At 40.5% G+C, this 17,050-nt stretch overlaps 1 protein-coding gene across 5 annotated transcripts in view; it reads left to right on the top strand.

Moving 5' to 3' along the window:
- SLC8A3 (solute carrier family 8 member A3) overlaps nt 1-13,466 on the top strand; it is a 455,799-nt gene extending 442,333 nt beyond the window's left edge. For all 5 annotated transcript variants that reach the window (XM_089686834.1, XM_089686832.1, XM_089686833.1 and 2 more), the window contains one exon: nt 6,352-13,466. In XM_089686834.1, the coding sequence (XP_089542960.1) occupies nt 6,352-6,728 (377 nt within the window). In that variant the 3' untranslated portion in view covers nt 6,729-13,466. The remainder of the gene's footprint in view (nt 1-6,351) is intronic.
- The last annotated feature ends 3,584 nt before the right edge of the window (nt 13,467-17,050 follow it).

Raw genomic sequence — 17,050 nt, 5'->3', positions numbered from 1 at the left:
AAAAATTGGCTTTGCACCACTGGATCCCCCTTATTTAGGGAAATCGAATCAGGTTGCAATTAAACAATGCCATGGATGTGCCCTATATGAATCATCGGGGGGACTAGGATTCAGGCAGCCTCAAAGAAGTAAATCTGATCATCTCCACAATGGAAAAGTACTGCCCAGCAATCTTTGCCATTCCCATCCTGGGAGTGGACAGTTTGAAGGCAGATTTTGTCAGCAGTCATCACCTGGACCTAGGGAAATCCATCCCAATGCCTTCAATCTCCTTTGTCAGAAATGAGAAACCCCAGATGTAGACATCCTACCTCGAGGTTAAACAGCAAGTTTCCCTATGTATGGCCTGGCTCTATGATCCTCTAGTATTGGCATCCAATGCTCTGGTAATCCCATGTACTTGCTGCGCAAACTGTTGGCGCTATATAAATCCTGTATAATAATAATAATTATACGTCTCCCTCCATTGCAGATTCTTCCTCGACTGCTCCGCAGGAAAGCGTAAGAGAAGAAAACTGATTCTCTTGCACCAAATTAGGCCAGAGGAACTTGGTACTCAGACAGACATACTCAAACTCTTGGGAGATTACCTCTGGCCTCTCCTAAATGGGCCAGACTTGCTGTCCCAAGCCCTCCTGTACCATCCTGCATCTCAGTCACTGATTGTAATGGTATGGCTGTTAAAGTCCAGGTCTTGAAGGACGGGTATATCTGACTGTCATCCTCATAATAATCAAGGCCAAAACAGCCACTCTAAGGAGAATCTACTACTGTACCAGGAGATCCTTTTTCACCTGGTGTGAACACAGGCATTACAGTATAACCTCAACCCAGTGACTACTCAGTACCTGATATTCTGTTTTTTCTGCAATCAGGACTTTATTACATTTTGCTTTTAGTTTTCTTAAGAGACAGGTTTCAGCCTTCTCCATCCTATTCCAAAAGCCTTTTGATTCTCTCTCTGTCTTTTAAAACCCCTTATTCAAGGTGTCTCACAGATCAGGCCCAGATTATAGCAGCCCAAGCCACCTTGGATATTTAATCTGGTCATCTCTGCCCTGCAGAAACCACATTTTTAACCTTGAAGGAAACTTCCCGAGTGATCTCTTCTGCAAAGTGGCTTACTTGGTGGCTAGCAGATATGTCAGTTAGCAGATCTCTCTTGTAAGGAGCCCTTCCCAATCCTTCACAGAGACAAAATATTTTTATGCACAAAACCCTCCTTTCTCCTAAAGGTGGTATCAGCCTTTCAACCTAAGACATTGTCCTGATTTCCTTGTGCCCTACTCCTATGCATCACAAGGAAATTGTTCTCCATTGTGTGGACATAATCAGAGTTGTCAGTGTCTAAAAGCCAAAGTCTCTATATGAAAAACTGACTCTCCTTTTGTCCTGCCAATGGAGTTTTGAATAAGGACACCCTGCCTGCAAGTCCACTATTCCACTATTGCCATGTGGATAAGACAGCTAATTGTAAGAGCCTATAAACTTAACTATGGTACCTCCAGTACCCTTATGTGCTCACATCACCAGATTAGTGAGGTTTGCTGGGCATTCCACCATCAGGCGTCTGTTGCTCAGCTTTGTAAGGCTACCACCTGGTTTTCATTTCACATATTCTCCAAGTCCTACCAAGTGGATGTCCAGGCCTCTACAGATGCAGCTTTCAGCTTCAAGGTTCTTTATGTGGCGCACTGAGTTGGGTCTTTGATCCCTTTTCTGTCTTGTTGGGTCCATTGGCAGAGCTCTGTTTGTTTTGTTGTTGCTCATCCTTCTGATTCATTGCTTGGGAATGTCCCAGGGTCTATGTCCTGTGCCGTATAATTAAGATAAAATACATTTTTGACTTTCCTGTAAATTCCCTATCTTGACAGTACATTACAGGACACAGGACACCCTCCGCTCTGTTCCTGTGTTACTCTTAATCATTTGCTAAACAAATGAGGTCTCATACCATATGGTAGGGTTAAGGGGAATGCTCAAGGAGGGTGTATCCAAAAGCTTAGTCATTGTCCAGTCATATGAAGGTAGCAGCCTATAGCCAGAGTCTATTAATATCCAGTCTGTGTCCTGTACTGTACTCCAAGATACAGAATTTGCAGGTAAGTCAAAATTCCTTTTTCTAAATTTTCCCTACAGCATATATTTTTGAATTCTGCACCACTTTAAGACCCAGCACTGTAGTAGTAGTAGTGCCTACTCATTCAGATAAGTAAGACTCCACTTTGAAAAGTAATCACGGCTGCAGGGATTATACAAACTTGGCAGTGGTGGTAGTACTGCCTTCATCCATTGCTCTATGCATTCAGACAGGGCAGCTAGGTTTAGCTAGCTAGCTAAGAGAAACTTAAACCATTTCCTTAAAAAAATATTCTCAATTACCACTTCCCTTTGATACTCATTTACACAAGAAAAATAGACTTGCATGACCAGCAATTCCTGCGTTGTCCTCTTCTTCCCCTGCGGCTCTTCTGCTGCACATACCATCTCACTCCACCATCTTTGTGTCTCCATCATGGGGAGCTGTCTGTCTCTTCTGGGCTCTTGCAACCCAGCACCAGGTCCACCCTCCTCCTATGTTGTCTGTAAGCTTTTTTTTAGAGTGAAGGTTTGCTTTAAAGTGATATTAAAGGCAAAAGTTTTTTCATTAAAATAAAAAAAGATGTTATACTTAACTTCTCTGTGCAATGATATTGCACAGAGCAGTCCCTTACCACTTCTTTCGTGGTCCCTTACCTCTTTTTTCTGAGTGCCCCCATTAGCAAGCCGTTTGCTATGGGTACACCCGTGCAGGTGTGCTCCAAAACCAAGCTGTCTGCATCCATAGACACACACACAGTGAGGCTCGTCCATACCCCCTGCTCCTTCCCCAGAGGATTTGACTGATAGCAGCAGGAGCCTATGGATATCCTGTGAAACCTGGAAGAGGAACAGTGCTGAAGCGTGAAAGAAGATAGGTAAGAGTTTAAAGACTTAGGGAGGGGAGGTCAGAAAATGCAGTGGGACTTTACCTTAATACAGGGAATGCATTAGGGTAAACAAAAACACTTTTGTCTTCATAACCACTTTAAGGATATATTCTTATTCCTAATCCTTACAAGCTTCACAATAATCCCAACCATTGTTTATAGCACACCTTTCCCAAATCCTATAATATGATTTCCTATAGTTTTACCTTATACATAGACAACCTGTTAACCAAAAATAGAGCTATAAATAAATGTACCTTTAGAATTTCAAAGCATTTAGATGTAGCTAGATAAAGTATCTTCCATAGCCATAATTATTTTTGAGGATTAATGTCATTATTGGACAACTACAGTGCTCTTGGTCAATCCAAAATGTTAATTAACTGTAAACCTGAATATTTAAGAAAGTAAAAGTGAGTTTGAGCTGTATTAGGAGAATATCTATGTGTGCACAATTATTGGCCAACTATTAATGTGCACAATTATTATGCAACTAAATGAAAAGTGAATTTTTTCCCATCTCACTTCTTTATTTTCATCTGTTAGGGTCCATTCACACCAGAAACTGCACATAACTGCGCATTTTTGACTGCATGTTTACATGCATTTGAATTGCGTTTGAAGCGCGCTTGCTGTGCATTTGACACGTGTTTGCATGTGTTTTGCACTGCATTTATCATGTAGTTGCAGTGCATTTTTCTATGAATTTGGGGCTTGGCTTTCTTCTATTTCTTTTGTAGAGAAGCTTGTCCCACTATTGGTACAGGCAGAAGAGGTGTCCCTGTGATCACTTGGGGTCCATGCGATCACTGCACTGTGTTCTGGAAGACTTTATGACTGATATGCCTATCCTGATAAACACATGCAGTAATCAACTTACCAGTGCACCTGCATTTGCAGTGCAGAAAAATGCAGCATGCTCTACTTTTTTTAACTGCACTGCACTGCAACGATGTGAACTATGCCTATAGGATTGCATTGATTATGACTGCCTATGTAGTTGGAGTGCAGTCCAAAATGCAGCCAACTGCATCCTACTGTGTTGGGTGTTAAAGAGCCCTAAGTGAGGATAATAAACAAACAACTCAAAATTTGCACAGAAACATTTCTGACATTTAAAAAAACAAACAAAACAGTGACCAATATAGCCACCCTTCTTTTCAATAACAGTCATAAGCCTTCCATCAATGGAGTCTGTCAGTTTCTTGATCTGTTGACAACTTTTTGTACAGCAGCAACCACAGCCTCCCAGACACTGTTCAGAGAGGTGTACTGTTTTCCTTCAAAGTAAATCTCCTGTTTAAGAAGAGCCCAAACGTTTTCAATGGGGTTTAGGTCAGGTGAGGAAGGGGGCCATGTCATTATTCTTTCATCTTTAAGACCTTTACTGGCTAGCCACGCAGTAGAGTACTTCGATGCATGCGATGGAGTCCTGTCCTGCATAAATATCATAGTCTTCTTGAAAGGCGCAGACTTTTTCCTGTTCCACTGCTTGAAGAAAGTGTCTTCTAACAACTTGCAGTAGGTTTGCGAGTTGATTTTGAGTCCATCTTCAATCCAAAAAGGTCCAACTAGCTCATCTTTAATAATACCAGCCCATACCAGTACCCCAACTCCACCTTGCTGGCATCTGAGTCAAAGTGGAGCTCTGTGCCCCTTACTGACCCAGCCATGGGCCCATCCATCTGGTCCGTCAAGAGTCACTCTCATCTCATCCGTGCATAAAACCTTTGAAAAATCTGTCTTCAGATATTTCTTGGCCATCTTGATGTTTTAACTTATGTGTCTTGTTCAGTGGTGGTCAGGTTTCAGCCTCCCGTACCTTGGCCATGTCTCTGAGCACTGAACACCTTGTACTTCTGGGCACTCCAGATAGGTTTCAGTTCTGGAATATAATAGCACCGGAGGATAATGGGTTCCTGGTAGCTTCACGTTTGATTCTTTTCAAATCTTCGGCAGTTAATTTGTGTCTTTTTTTCTCAACATGTTTCTTGCGATCCTGTTGATTATTTGCAATAAAATATTTGATGGGTCTGTGATCAGGCTCCAATATCTTAGCAATTTCAAGAGTGCCTCATCCCTCTGAAAGACTTTTTACAATTTTTTACTTTTCAGTCAGTTAAATCTCTTTTTGGCCCATTTTGCCTGAGAAAAAGAAGCTGTATAATAATTATGCACATCTTGATATAGGGTGTTGATCTCCTTAGGCCACACCCTCCCTCATTACACAAATACGCATCACCTGATATGCCTAAATCCAATAAGCATTCAAGTTTAAACAGCTTGGAGTTGGCCAATATGCATACAAATGATGATTTAGTCAAAAAACTCACTTGCCTACTAATTGGGCATATAGTCTATAATAAGGCAGTAAGTCGGATCTCAACCAAGGTGTACTGAAATGCATATGTGCATGTTAAGTGCAAATGGGAATTCCAAGGATTCCAGGGATTCCAATTGATCTGATTGAACAGATCATATGTTACATACCTTTACCTACATTAAAGCAGACCTACTATCAAAAACATAAAATCAGGTCTTCTTCTCCCATAAAAACAAACATTAAAGCTCTAAAATACTTTCCTGTCTGCTGGAACAAAAGGGGAATGAAAGCAGCCCAGCATTTCTCATGTACTTTCCAGTAACTACCGGGCAGAAAGATGGAAACCAGCAAGATGTAAACATCAAGATGTATTTTCAAATCAGGAAATAAAATGTGATTCTTATGTTCATGTATACAAGCAGGCTATTACATAAAGACCTAAAATGTCCTGCAGTTTTCTCTTTTTAAAAGAAAAAAATTACAATAATAAAAAAAATGAATGGCAAGCAAAATATGCCAGTGTGCAAATACCCCTGAAGGTATTCTATTGATTATGATAAAAAAAGTAAACATTCAGCATTAGTTATATGTATATATATTCTGGAACAGAGATAGACAAATATATACTAGGAGAAATCCTAGAAAGAAGGAATATTGGTCCTGCTGGCAGTGGTGCTGACCATCAAACAAAAGGTGCCCCCCCAATACCAGACAATCAGATGATGCTCTCCTCTTCTAACCTGCACTAGAAAAAAAAGTCATGTAAAAAACAATAGGCATACACATACTTTCATTATTTACTTATTTTAAGAAAAATCACCAGACTATAATTTACATCTGTAAACAATAACACATTTCAAATGGAACCCAAGAGCCATAACATTGTCTTGTTAATGCTGTAAATGTAGACCTTTCAAATAAGCTGCAGTTTTTTACAAGCATAAATTAAAATTATATTGTGATAAAATGATGTGTTTGTTGAATAGGTGTCAGGCCTGAACAGAAGAGAACAATATTCAGTATTTCCTAATGCACTGTGTATTATTTTTCTTCTCCTAGATACATTTGCAAGCAAAGTGGCTGCTACGCAGGACGTGTATGCAGACGCGTCAATTGGAAACGTGACTGGGAGTAACGCCGTCAATGTTTTCCTGGGCATTGGTATAGCCTGGTCTGTTGCTGCCATCTACTGGGCATCCCAAGGACAAGAGTTCCATGTCCCAGCTGGTACCTTAGCTTTCTCCGTAACGCTCTTCACCATTTTTGCATTTGTCTGCATCAGCGTCTTGCTGTATAGGAGGCGGCCTAGTATTGGTGGGGAACTGGGGGGCCCAAAAGGCTGCAGACTTGCCACAACTTTGCTCTTTGTAACCTTGTGGTTACTTTACATTTTATTTGCTACTCTGGAAGCCTATTGTTACATCAAGGGGTTCTAAATGAAACCAAGCATAAGGCAGCAACAAATCCGCCGTACTCAACCGTCGGCAGTCTCCTTGAGGAGGATCTCCAGAGCAGAATGGATACCAGCCAATCAGAGCTCTGTTGGAGATTAGCGACATCATAATCCAAAGGACCGTGTGACTGGCATCATTGGCTGATGTGCATTAAAATAGCAGTACTCTGAATCCATGAGACCCCTATAAAGAGGAAAAGAAAAAAGCGCTTTCTATCCAATTCTTGACAAGCAGAACAGTGGATACACCTTAAAATACTGGTCACTTTTTAAATCAGAATAACAGTAAGGGAGCTCTTTGTGCCACTCTGGGTACCAAGAAACATCATACTTTGAATAATGGCATAATAACCAGCAACAATTCCCTTATTCTGGTATACTTTATTCTTTTGTTGGGTTTTTGTTTGTTTTGTTCACCAGAGTCGCTTTAAAAAAAAAAACAAAAAAAAAAAACAAAAACAAAAAACTTTTGTATTTATTTCATATTTATACTCAACCATTGAAATAGATTAAAAAAAATCTCAATATTCACAAATTTCAAGCTGAAGATACAGTGGTATCTATATTTATCTATCTATATATATCTATATGTCCATTTTTCTCAATTTGATCTCACTGGAAAAATTGCTTTTGTGAATTGTTGAAAGTTTTTCAACAGCTAAAGGGTGCATAAGAGACTCTGAGTTTACATGTCACCGCCCTAGCTACATCTATGGATGGAAAGAGTAACACAAATCTTTGTATTATAGAAAGCTCTTACATATGTATACTTTTTACCAGTGTGGTTTGCTATTGGGAGCCAGTTTTAAACACAGGTGACATAAAACCATTCACTATAAAAGTATGCTGTCCATTTATCTGCTGGGAGATGTATGGCGAATGGCCAGTTGTAGGTTGAGATGTGGACCAGCAAGGACTGGAATGGCCAGACAATGTGCCATTGATTTGCTTTAGAGCCAAGTCCATTCAGAACTGAAATTATATTTCTCAGGGACTCCATCACCAAGATCTCTCTTCTGTTGTGCCTCTTTCCCAGAAGGCCATAATGAAGACGTGACACTTGGATATATGTGGAAGTTTTCTTTCTTACCTTATGTTGGCAAGAAAGACATTATACACCCCTTTCTAAAAGTTTCTAGTTGTAGCAATACAGCTTTTTTCATGAGCCAGGACACTGGCTCATGAAAAAAGAAGTGGGGCATTGTAGCACTGTGAGTGGAGCACTTAGAAATAGGTTATGTGGAGAACCCCCCACTGTGAGTCATAACATTCAATAGGTTTTTTCATGCCCCTGAGTTGGTAAGCCCCATCATTTTCTGTTGTCACCAATTCCATTTACACCTCAATGCAGCAAGTTTGATATGCTTGCCTTCTCTGTGGTCTCAGTAGGGGATTAGGGAGCACGCCGAGAATCTCCATCAGGGAGGTCTAACATGAGGTCCCAACAAATAATCATCCAGCAGAAACCAAAATATTACTTCTGGGTGGACTTGGACTTTAAGTAAGTGACCCATCTGTTTTTCAAATTTGTATTTTATCTTCATTAGAGGATTTTCTGCTTTAGTCATTACGTCTTTATCATAATATTCCAACAAAGTGTATGCATTTTTTTTCAAACTTTTATATCTATTTATTCATCATTTACATTACTGCCTTACAATTCATTACATGCATTAGTATTGTGTAGAGAAACTCTTTACTTTCTAACCTTTATAAAGTAGACATTTCCTGAGCTTTAAGGTGGGTATCTTAGGGCTTTCCTACTATCCTGATGCTAAAATTGTCATATGAAGGCTAGCCAACAAATTGCTGTAGCACACCCTTTAAAATGTAATTCACTGCTGGTATGACACAAAAGAACCGGGTTGAAATGATGACTTTTGCCTTACATTGTCATTCCAGTCAAGTATATTTGAAAGTTAGGACTACAGCATTTTTGGGGTTATCCTGTAGAAACTCTGGACATGACGCATGTCTAAGGATCCTTTGAAAGGCATGTCCAGTCTGGATCTATCTGTCAGTTTTTCAGATAGATCCAGACTGAACTACAATTTGGATGTACTTCCGTTTACCCGATCATACATTTATTTTCATCCGCTTACATTCAAGTCTGTTTATGTCTGCAGAAAACAAAAACCTTTGTGGACAAATGGATGTAAATGGATGTTTTCAGTTTATGCCTGTTTTAGGCAAGAAGCATAATTTTTTTTGTACATTTGTCCATCTAAACGAAATGACTAATAAAAAAGTCAACTGAAAATGGATGTACAAATTGATCGAAACTAATGGAAAAGGATTCAGCTTTCATGTGTTTTTTTAATCGGTTTTCATAATGGAACTGATGATGCTCATGTGAAAGGACCCCTTATTCTGGGTTTTGCTATGGTTTGCATTAGGTTTCAGAATTCCCTGAAGCTGTACATTTAGGTACTATAATCACAAAACAGCTGGAAAGTGTCAGGCTACCAAACATTAAACATGGATGCACACCTTTCTCTTCTCTATTTCTCACAATTTCTCATGGTGCGATATACAGTAGGTCAAAGACTTGTTCTGTAAACACAAGGCATTGTTAATTGATCAACTTTGACATGCATTTGCAAATACGTTTTATGAGCTGTATTACAAACTATTAGATCCTTGTGGTGCTTTACCTGAACCAGGTACTTTGTCTAGTCCAGGTCAAATACAGGTTCACTTTAAATCACCCTTCAACTCCAAAGTAGTAGTGCTGAATACAAATCCAAACTGAAGTTCCCTCCTTAGCTGTAAACAAGCTTTTAAAGGGCTTTTGTGGGCTTTAGCTCAGTGTTTCAGCCATTTTGTAAAAAATGCGCTGAGTTACTAGGGGCTACCTCACCTTGTGGACATATCTCTCTCTTTTACATATTGATTGAGTGCCAGAAGCATAGCTATCACTATACACTGATCAGCCGCAGCATTAGGACCACCCACCATAACCCTTCGAGGTATGGTCTCCACTGGACCTGTGAAGGTATGCTGTGGTATCTGGCACCAAGCTGTCAGTAGCAGATCCTTTAAGTCCTGTAAGTTGCAAGATGAGGCCTCCATGGCTTGGACTTGTTTTTCAAACACATCCCACAGATGCTTAATTGGATCAACACCTCAGACTCAATGTTGTGTTCCTCAAACTATTCTTGAATGAATCAGACCAGGCCACCTTGTCCATTGCTTCGTGGTTTAGTTTTGATGCTCATGTACCCATTGTAGGCCATTTTGGCTGTGGACGTGGGTTAGCATAGGCGCCCTGACTTATCTGCAGCTACACAGCCCATTTGCCACAAAACACGATACACTATGTGTTCTGACGCCACTCAATCAGAACCAACACTAAGTTTTTCAGTAATTTGAGCTACAGTAGCTCTTCTTTTGGATCTGACTACATGGATTAGTCTTTGCTCCCCACATTCATCATTGAGCCTTGGCAACCAACAAACCTGTCACCGGCTCACCAATTTATTTTCCTTGGACCACTTTTGATAGATCCCGACCACTGAAGAGCAGGAACATCCCATAAGAGCTTCAGTTTTAACCCAGTTGTTTAGCCATTACAATATGGCCCTTGTCAAAGTCACTAATATCCTTAAGCATGCCCATTTTTTCTGCTTTCAACACCTCAGCTTTGGGGACAACATGTTTGGTTGCTCTCTAATACATCTTATCCTTTCAGATGCCATTGTAATGAAATAATCAATGTTATTCGCTTTATTGGTCAGTGTCTGTCGGCTGATCGGTCTACCTTCTGTTTGCATGCAGCTGCTGTACCTACCCTGCCACTGTCCTCCTCTCACCCAATTACAGAGTGCTTTGAATTTTGTGAATCCATTGTTGGGAGGGGAGGGGCAGCAGAACTGCCATGCTTAAGAAAACAGTGTATTTCCTGTCAGAGCACCAGGTGTATACCAATAGATGTACTCCTGGCAATCTGTAAAACGGTCATTTGTAAATAAGAGATAAGTCCATGAGTTGGCTTGCACCTCAGTAACTTTAACTCATAGTAAGCCAACAGATTTTACAAAATGGCTGAATTCCTGGAGTTCAGCTCTATATTACATGGGGACTGAAGTTTGCTGATGTCTCATAGTGCTGTCCCTCTGTATCCCCTCACTGGTATACAGGGGATTTCAAGAAGCTTTCAGAAAGTCAAATTCAAGTGATTACACTAGTTGCATTTTAAAAATACATTTTAACCCTTTTGCGCCGAGAGTACGCAAATATGCAGCCTTTCGGCAAGTGGGCCTTGACACCAAGAGGCGCATATTTGTTGTCTAAATGTAAACAAATGTGCTGAGAGCATTGCCCTGCACGCTCCTAGCACAGTTACCGGCGCCTCACAGAAAGCTTTCTGATCATGTGACTGCTGTGACAGCCAGTCATAGTGGTCACATGATCATAAACCCCGTCTCCCGGCATCAGAAACCCCTTAAAGGTCCAAGAGGCACAAAGTTAAGGGGTTACTACGTGATAGTATAGCTCATAACTACATTCCGTGTTGTTTTCTTTATATCTGGAGTTTAGCTTAACCTTGCCAAAGGCTGCTAAAAACTTGCTTAAAACTACTTTCAGCACCCTATTACAATCTACAGTTATCATTTCCAAACTGGAATTAACATGCTTTTAGGGCTTAAAAAAAACCTCTTTTGATGATTTTACAATATCTGTGTGTTCAGTGCACAAGTGCAGACACAAGAAATAAAAATAGTTCTTCACGTAGTGACGAAGTTCTCACGTTCTTGCATTAGCAGATTCATCTCTGCATAGAAAATTTCTATTATTTAAGCAATGGGTCTCCAAACTTTCTAAACAAAGGGCCAGTTTACAGATCTTCAGACATTAGGGGGCTGGAGTGTGGCCCATGGGAGTAGAAATTGTCCTGGCATCCATGACAGTAAAGAAGGCCTCATCCTTTGTATGAGGGGAGGAATAGTGTCTCCATCATTGGTGCCATTGGGATAGTGGAATAGTGGGAGGAATAGTGTCCCCATGTTTGATGTCATTGTGACTAATGGTGCCACATTGTTGGTGTCAGTGTGAGGAATAATGCACCATCATTGGTGTTAGTGGGAGGTATAGTGCCCCATCATTGGTGTTAGTGGGAGGTATAGTGCCCCATCATTGGTGTTAGTGGGAGATATAGTTACCCATTGTTGGTGACAGTGGGCTGGATAAAGGCAAGCCAAGGGTCGCAGTTTGAAAACCACTGATTTAAGCCATTCATTAGTGCACAATACCTACAACAGCTTCACTATCATTTGCTTTGTGACAGAGGAGACAAAGAGAGAGAGAGACAGTGATCCAAACACTGACACCCATGTGTATATAAGAATAGTCCAAATAAATTATATGTTTGTTGAATTTTTCAATAAGCTATGTAATGGAAACAGCTGCAATAAATTAAATTTGCAGAAAATAAATCATTCAGAAACATAGATTATTTGGAATTATGAGGTGCATAAAAAGTACATGTGTGCACCATATGACAAGCTGTTTGACGGTCAGTCTGATGAGACACATTCTTAGCAGTTTAAGGTGCTTTTAAAATCAAATGTAGTCAGTTACAGTACTGTAATTCACCACTCCATTACCTGTATACATGCTTTTTTATGTAGATCTACGTTCAAAATGGGCTGAATGGCCCTGTGCAGCCAAAGCTTGAAGAATTCAGGAAAGTAAGGGGGCAAAAAGGGGCATTTATCATAGGCCTATTATGACAGCCAAGCCCCCCCAATACACCTTGTTTGTGATGCAGCTTGGATATTGGAGGTGACAGAATTGCTTATATTTAATCCCCCTTCAGGTTATAGGATGACAAGCTCTTCATTTTAAGCATTTAAAGGCTAAGTTCACCTTTAAAAAAATTAAAATGCACATATTTTTGCGGGTAAAATATGTGCATTTATTATTTGTGTACACAGGAGCCTGCAGAGCATTGCACCCACGATCAGCAGGTCACGGGTGCAAAGTCAGGCTCCTGCACAGTCTTCGTCTTTGCTTTCTGTTACAAAGCTAAATGAGGAATGAATGAACTAGGAGAGTGCTGAGCAGCACGCTCGCAGCCTATTTAAACTACGGGTACATCTGCCACGGTAGTAGATGTACTTACAGGTTTTTGGTTCACAGGAATCTGTGAATGAATGATGCCGCTGTGTGGACAGCCACCCTGTTTTCAAAAAAATGACAGCGAGTGTGGGGAGGAAATCCAATCACAGAGGGGAGTGCTGGCAGCAGGATATGGGTGCATTGGAGCATGCTACATGGAACACACTAAATATGGATGTAACATGTAACATGTTCTTAAAGATGATTCCTTTAAATGGTATAAACTGTTTGTTACTGATTGATGATTATGGTATCCAATATACTTCAAAAATATCAGAGCATACTTTCTACAAATACAGTTATTATCTACAGTATAAGTGACTTTCTTATGTAACTTGATATATCTGTTAACCAATGTTTGTACTGTGAGGAATAACTGGTCCCACATGGGCACCATGTTGTGGAGGAGCTCTCAATGTGTTAAAGCTTGTGGGACAAAATTCCAGCCAGGTAACTAGCATTTATAGAAAGAGGCCAGCAATGTTAGCCCTTGTATTTCTCCTATGATAGGTTTACATTAGTCAGTATCGTACTTATAATAAACCACATGACTGCCTTAGCTTGTAAACTAGTAAATAAAATATCAAGCCTTTGCAACTGATTTTAATACTAAGTTATTAAAAAAAATGCAGGTCACATTTTACAGAGTGTCCTATACAGGTGCCTATAGGCGTTCAAAATGAGTTTGGTTAGCACATTAACTGCTAGCTTAAAGACTTTTCTGGGCACAAATGACTGTTTCCAATTATCAAGCTACACCCAATTTTGGAATTTCAGCTTTGATTTGGTGCTGACAGGGGATACGTTCTCCTTTGGGAATATGTTACATGTTCCGCCTGTTTTTTGGATGTGTTCCCACTGCCAGGGCCGCTGCCCATTCTGCTGCATCTTGTGACAGCTAGCAAGGGATCTTCTCCCCCCGCTAGCTGTCACTCGTTAAAAAAAAAAACAGAATTCTGTGAATGGAAAACTACTATGAGGTTGTTGACTTGTAGTTTTCTGTGAACTACCAAGGTGCTGTTGAGCACTCTGGTAGGTCATTCTCTCTTCCTGTCAGTGTAATCTGCCTGCCTGTATAAGGTACGAGCACACAGATACACTGTCAAGTCTGCAGGAGTCTTCAATGGCACCCGTGATCTGCTGATCGCTTGTGCAATGCTTTACAGGCTCCAAGTGAAAAAACATAATACATTTAAATTTTTTTCCTGCAAAAAGATGTGCGTTTATTATTTTCTTTAAAAAGTGAACTTATCCTTTACATCCCCCAATGACAACTTCTGCTCATTGAGAATCCACTGGCAAGATTTTCCCACTAGAGTTTTCAGCAGGTTGCCTGCCTGAGCAATTAGCAAGCCTAATGTCAGTATAATATATAGTACATGAATACATTAGGAAAATGGCAGGATATAGAAACAGAGCCAGCTGATTGTTCAGCTTAATATCAGCTAGGTTGGAGTTTACTTGACGTGAACCTTTGCTGAGACTATCCACACTCAAGTATTCAGAACAAGCAATAGAATGCTTTAAAAGCGGTCTTTCACAGCCGTAGCTATATACATTGTGGAGAACTTCATCTTGAAATTTCACAACAGAAGCACTAAAATCTCAGCTATTTTCTATGTAGGGCAGATCTTGGCAGTCTGACAGCCTTCTGATGCAAGAGATTCTAAGCTGTTAGAAACCAACTGAATTCCAGCTTTTCTTGTGAACTATTAGGATTAAAGTGATACTGAAGGTTCAGCTTTTTTTTTTATAACAAACATCATATTTACATGCTCTGAGTAATGGTTTTTCACAGAGCAGCCCTGATCCTGCTCTTCTCAGCCCCCCCGCTGGCGCTCCTGGCTCTCCCCCCCCCCCCCCCCCGCTGCTGAGTGCCCCCAGAGCAAGTTGCTTACGCTGTAGGCACTTATGCATGCTCACTCCTATGCTGCCTCTGTGTGTCTATAAGACACAGAGCGTGGCTCGGCCCCGCTCCCTCCTTACTGGAAATGATTGACAGCAGTGGTTTCCTTAGCCAATGAAGAGAGGCAGAGCCCCTGTTCTTGTGCACACCGCAGGATCAAGATCAGGCTCAGGTAAGTATTAGGGGGGCTGAACGGGAGCTACACATGGAAGGTTTTTTTTTACCTTCTTGCAGATTGCATGAAGATAGAAAACCTTCAGCCTTGAGAACCACTTTAATTGCTTCACAATATAAGCACCTAGAGAGCTTGTTTTAAAGCTATTCACTGCTGGTTAAGAATATTTCAACATCCATTTCCTGGGAGCAAGTGCACTTTAGGATCATTAGAGATACATTATATAATTTCTGACTACCACATTTTGATACACATGTTGTCTGCAATCTGAAGGACAAGTGATACTCAGGGCTTCTATCAGAGGGAGGCAAGTCCATTTCTGGCCAGGCTGTATGACTGTGTGTGTTTTTATCACCTTTGTGATAAACTCAGGCTGGCTGCAATGTACTCAACAAAGTGATGAACACAGCAACCCGTGTCCACATGCTCCTATATTTCTGTGCACATTGGCACCGACCCCGGCTCTTGTAAATAACCACAGAGGTCAACATAGTCTCTACATGAATGCACTTACCAGCATCTACAATTACTTCTAACGTTGCACTATACATTAAAGTGGTTCTAAAGACAAAACATTTTTAACATAATGCATTCCTTGCATTAAGGAAAAAAATGGCTCACTATTTGTATTGCCCCCTCCCCTTCCCTCAATATTAATCTGAGTTCTCACTTGATCCAGCACTGTGCCCATCAGCAGCAGCTCTCTCTTCTCTCCCCGCTCTCACAAGACATAGAGGCAGCAGCTGGAGCCATTGGTTGCAGCTGCTGTCAGTCAAATCCTATGAGGAGACAATAGGGGGCGGGGCCAAGCCACAGTGTGTGTCTATGGACAACACAGCCAGGCTTGGGAACACGCCTCTACACATGTGTGCCTCTGTAGCACACAGCTTACTATAGGGCACCTGCAGAGAAGGAGGAGTAGACAGGAGACGTCAGTAGAGGAGGTAAGGAGTCGCTCTGTGCAATACCATGTCACAGAGCAGGTAAGTATACCAGTATAACGTGTATTGTTTTAAGTAACAAAATGGTAACCAATTGAAAGGTAGAATGTAGGTGCATAATACACATATCTATTTTTTTCTTTAAGTCACAAGCCTAGTTTTAATTATTTCAGTGTATAGTTTCAAGTGACAAACCCCTTCCCTCTCTCAAATATACAGAGAGCAAGGACAAGATCGTACAGATAATTGGCAATGCAAGTGTTAGGAATGCACATGAGTAAAATGTAACGTTACTGCATTTCCCCAAACACAGGACAAAGTACAGAAGTGTCTACGACTATTTAATTGAGCCCTGAGTGAAGGATCGCTTTGTGTGGTCCCCTAGAAAGAACACGTTTATGTCTTAAAATGTGTCCAAACACAAAGTCATCACAATTCCCAGCCCTTTGGATTAAAAATAGTTTTTTTTTAATGCTAATGAAACAAACCTTGCCACCACTAGAAGATTCAGCCACTTGGTCCATATGTTTTACAGTAAGGTTTTACATTTTTGGTGGGCGCATTGCCATGTTTTCATTGCAGTTTTCTGCACTTTAGCTCATTAAAAATGTAGCAGAACGCCAGAATTACCATAGAGCACATGCCAAAGGCAGTAATTCCCAGCAAAGCTTGTAAGTAAAAGGTGTGTGCTTAATGAAGCATAATTTTTTTCAACTTTCTGTGTTTGAAATTAGTCTCAAGCTCCACAAGCAATTGGATATTCAGACAGGTAGCTATACTGTCAAAATATTTGATAATTAGCGCAACTACGTGTATGAATATATACTTATATAAATACCAGTGAAAAAAATCTAAACCACAATGTGATAATGCAAGCTGGACACTTGAATGAATAAATGAATAACAAAAATGAATACATTTAAAAGTGCAGCGCAATATAAACATATCAACACAATTAGTGTAAAAAGAAAAAATAATATAATCAAAGTCCGAAATATAAACGTCCGCTTAAATCTTCGCAGTACATGCACATCCACACGTGAATGTGTACACTTCTTTCTTCCTTCCTTACACAAGTAGTGCACCTTCACCACAACAGGTGAAAAACCTGCTCACCTCCAATATATCATTAAGAGCTCATCCCATACACAATAAAGCAGCCC

This window comes from Staurois parvus, unplaced genomic scaffold, assembly GCF_062004578.1.
Source record: "Staurois parvus isolate SC_StPar_1 unplaced genomic scaffold, SC_StPar_1.0 ptg000414l, whole genome shotgun sequence".
Classification (NCBI taxonomy): Eukaryota; Metazoa; Chordata; class Amphibia; order Anura; family Ranidae; genus Staurois; species Staurois parvus.
Note: the sequence above shows the minus strand (reverse complement) of the source record. Positions and strands in the feature narration are given on the sequence as shown.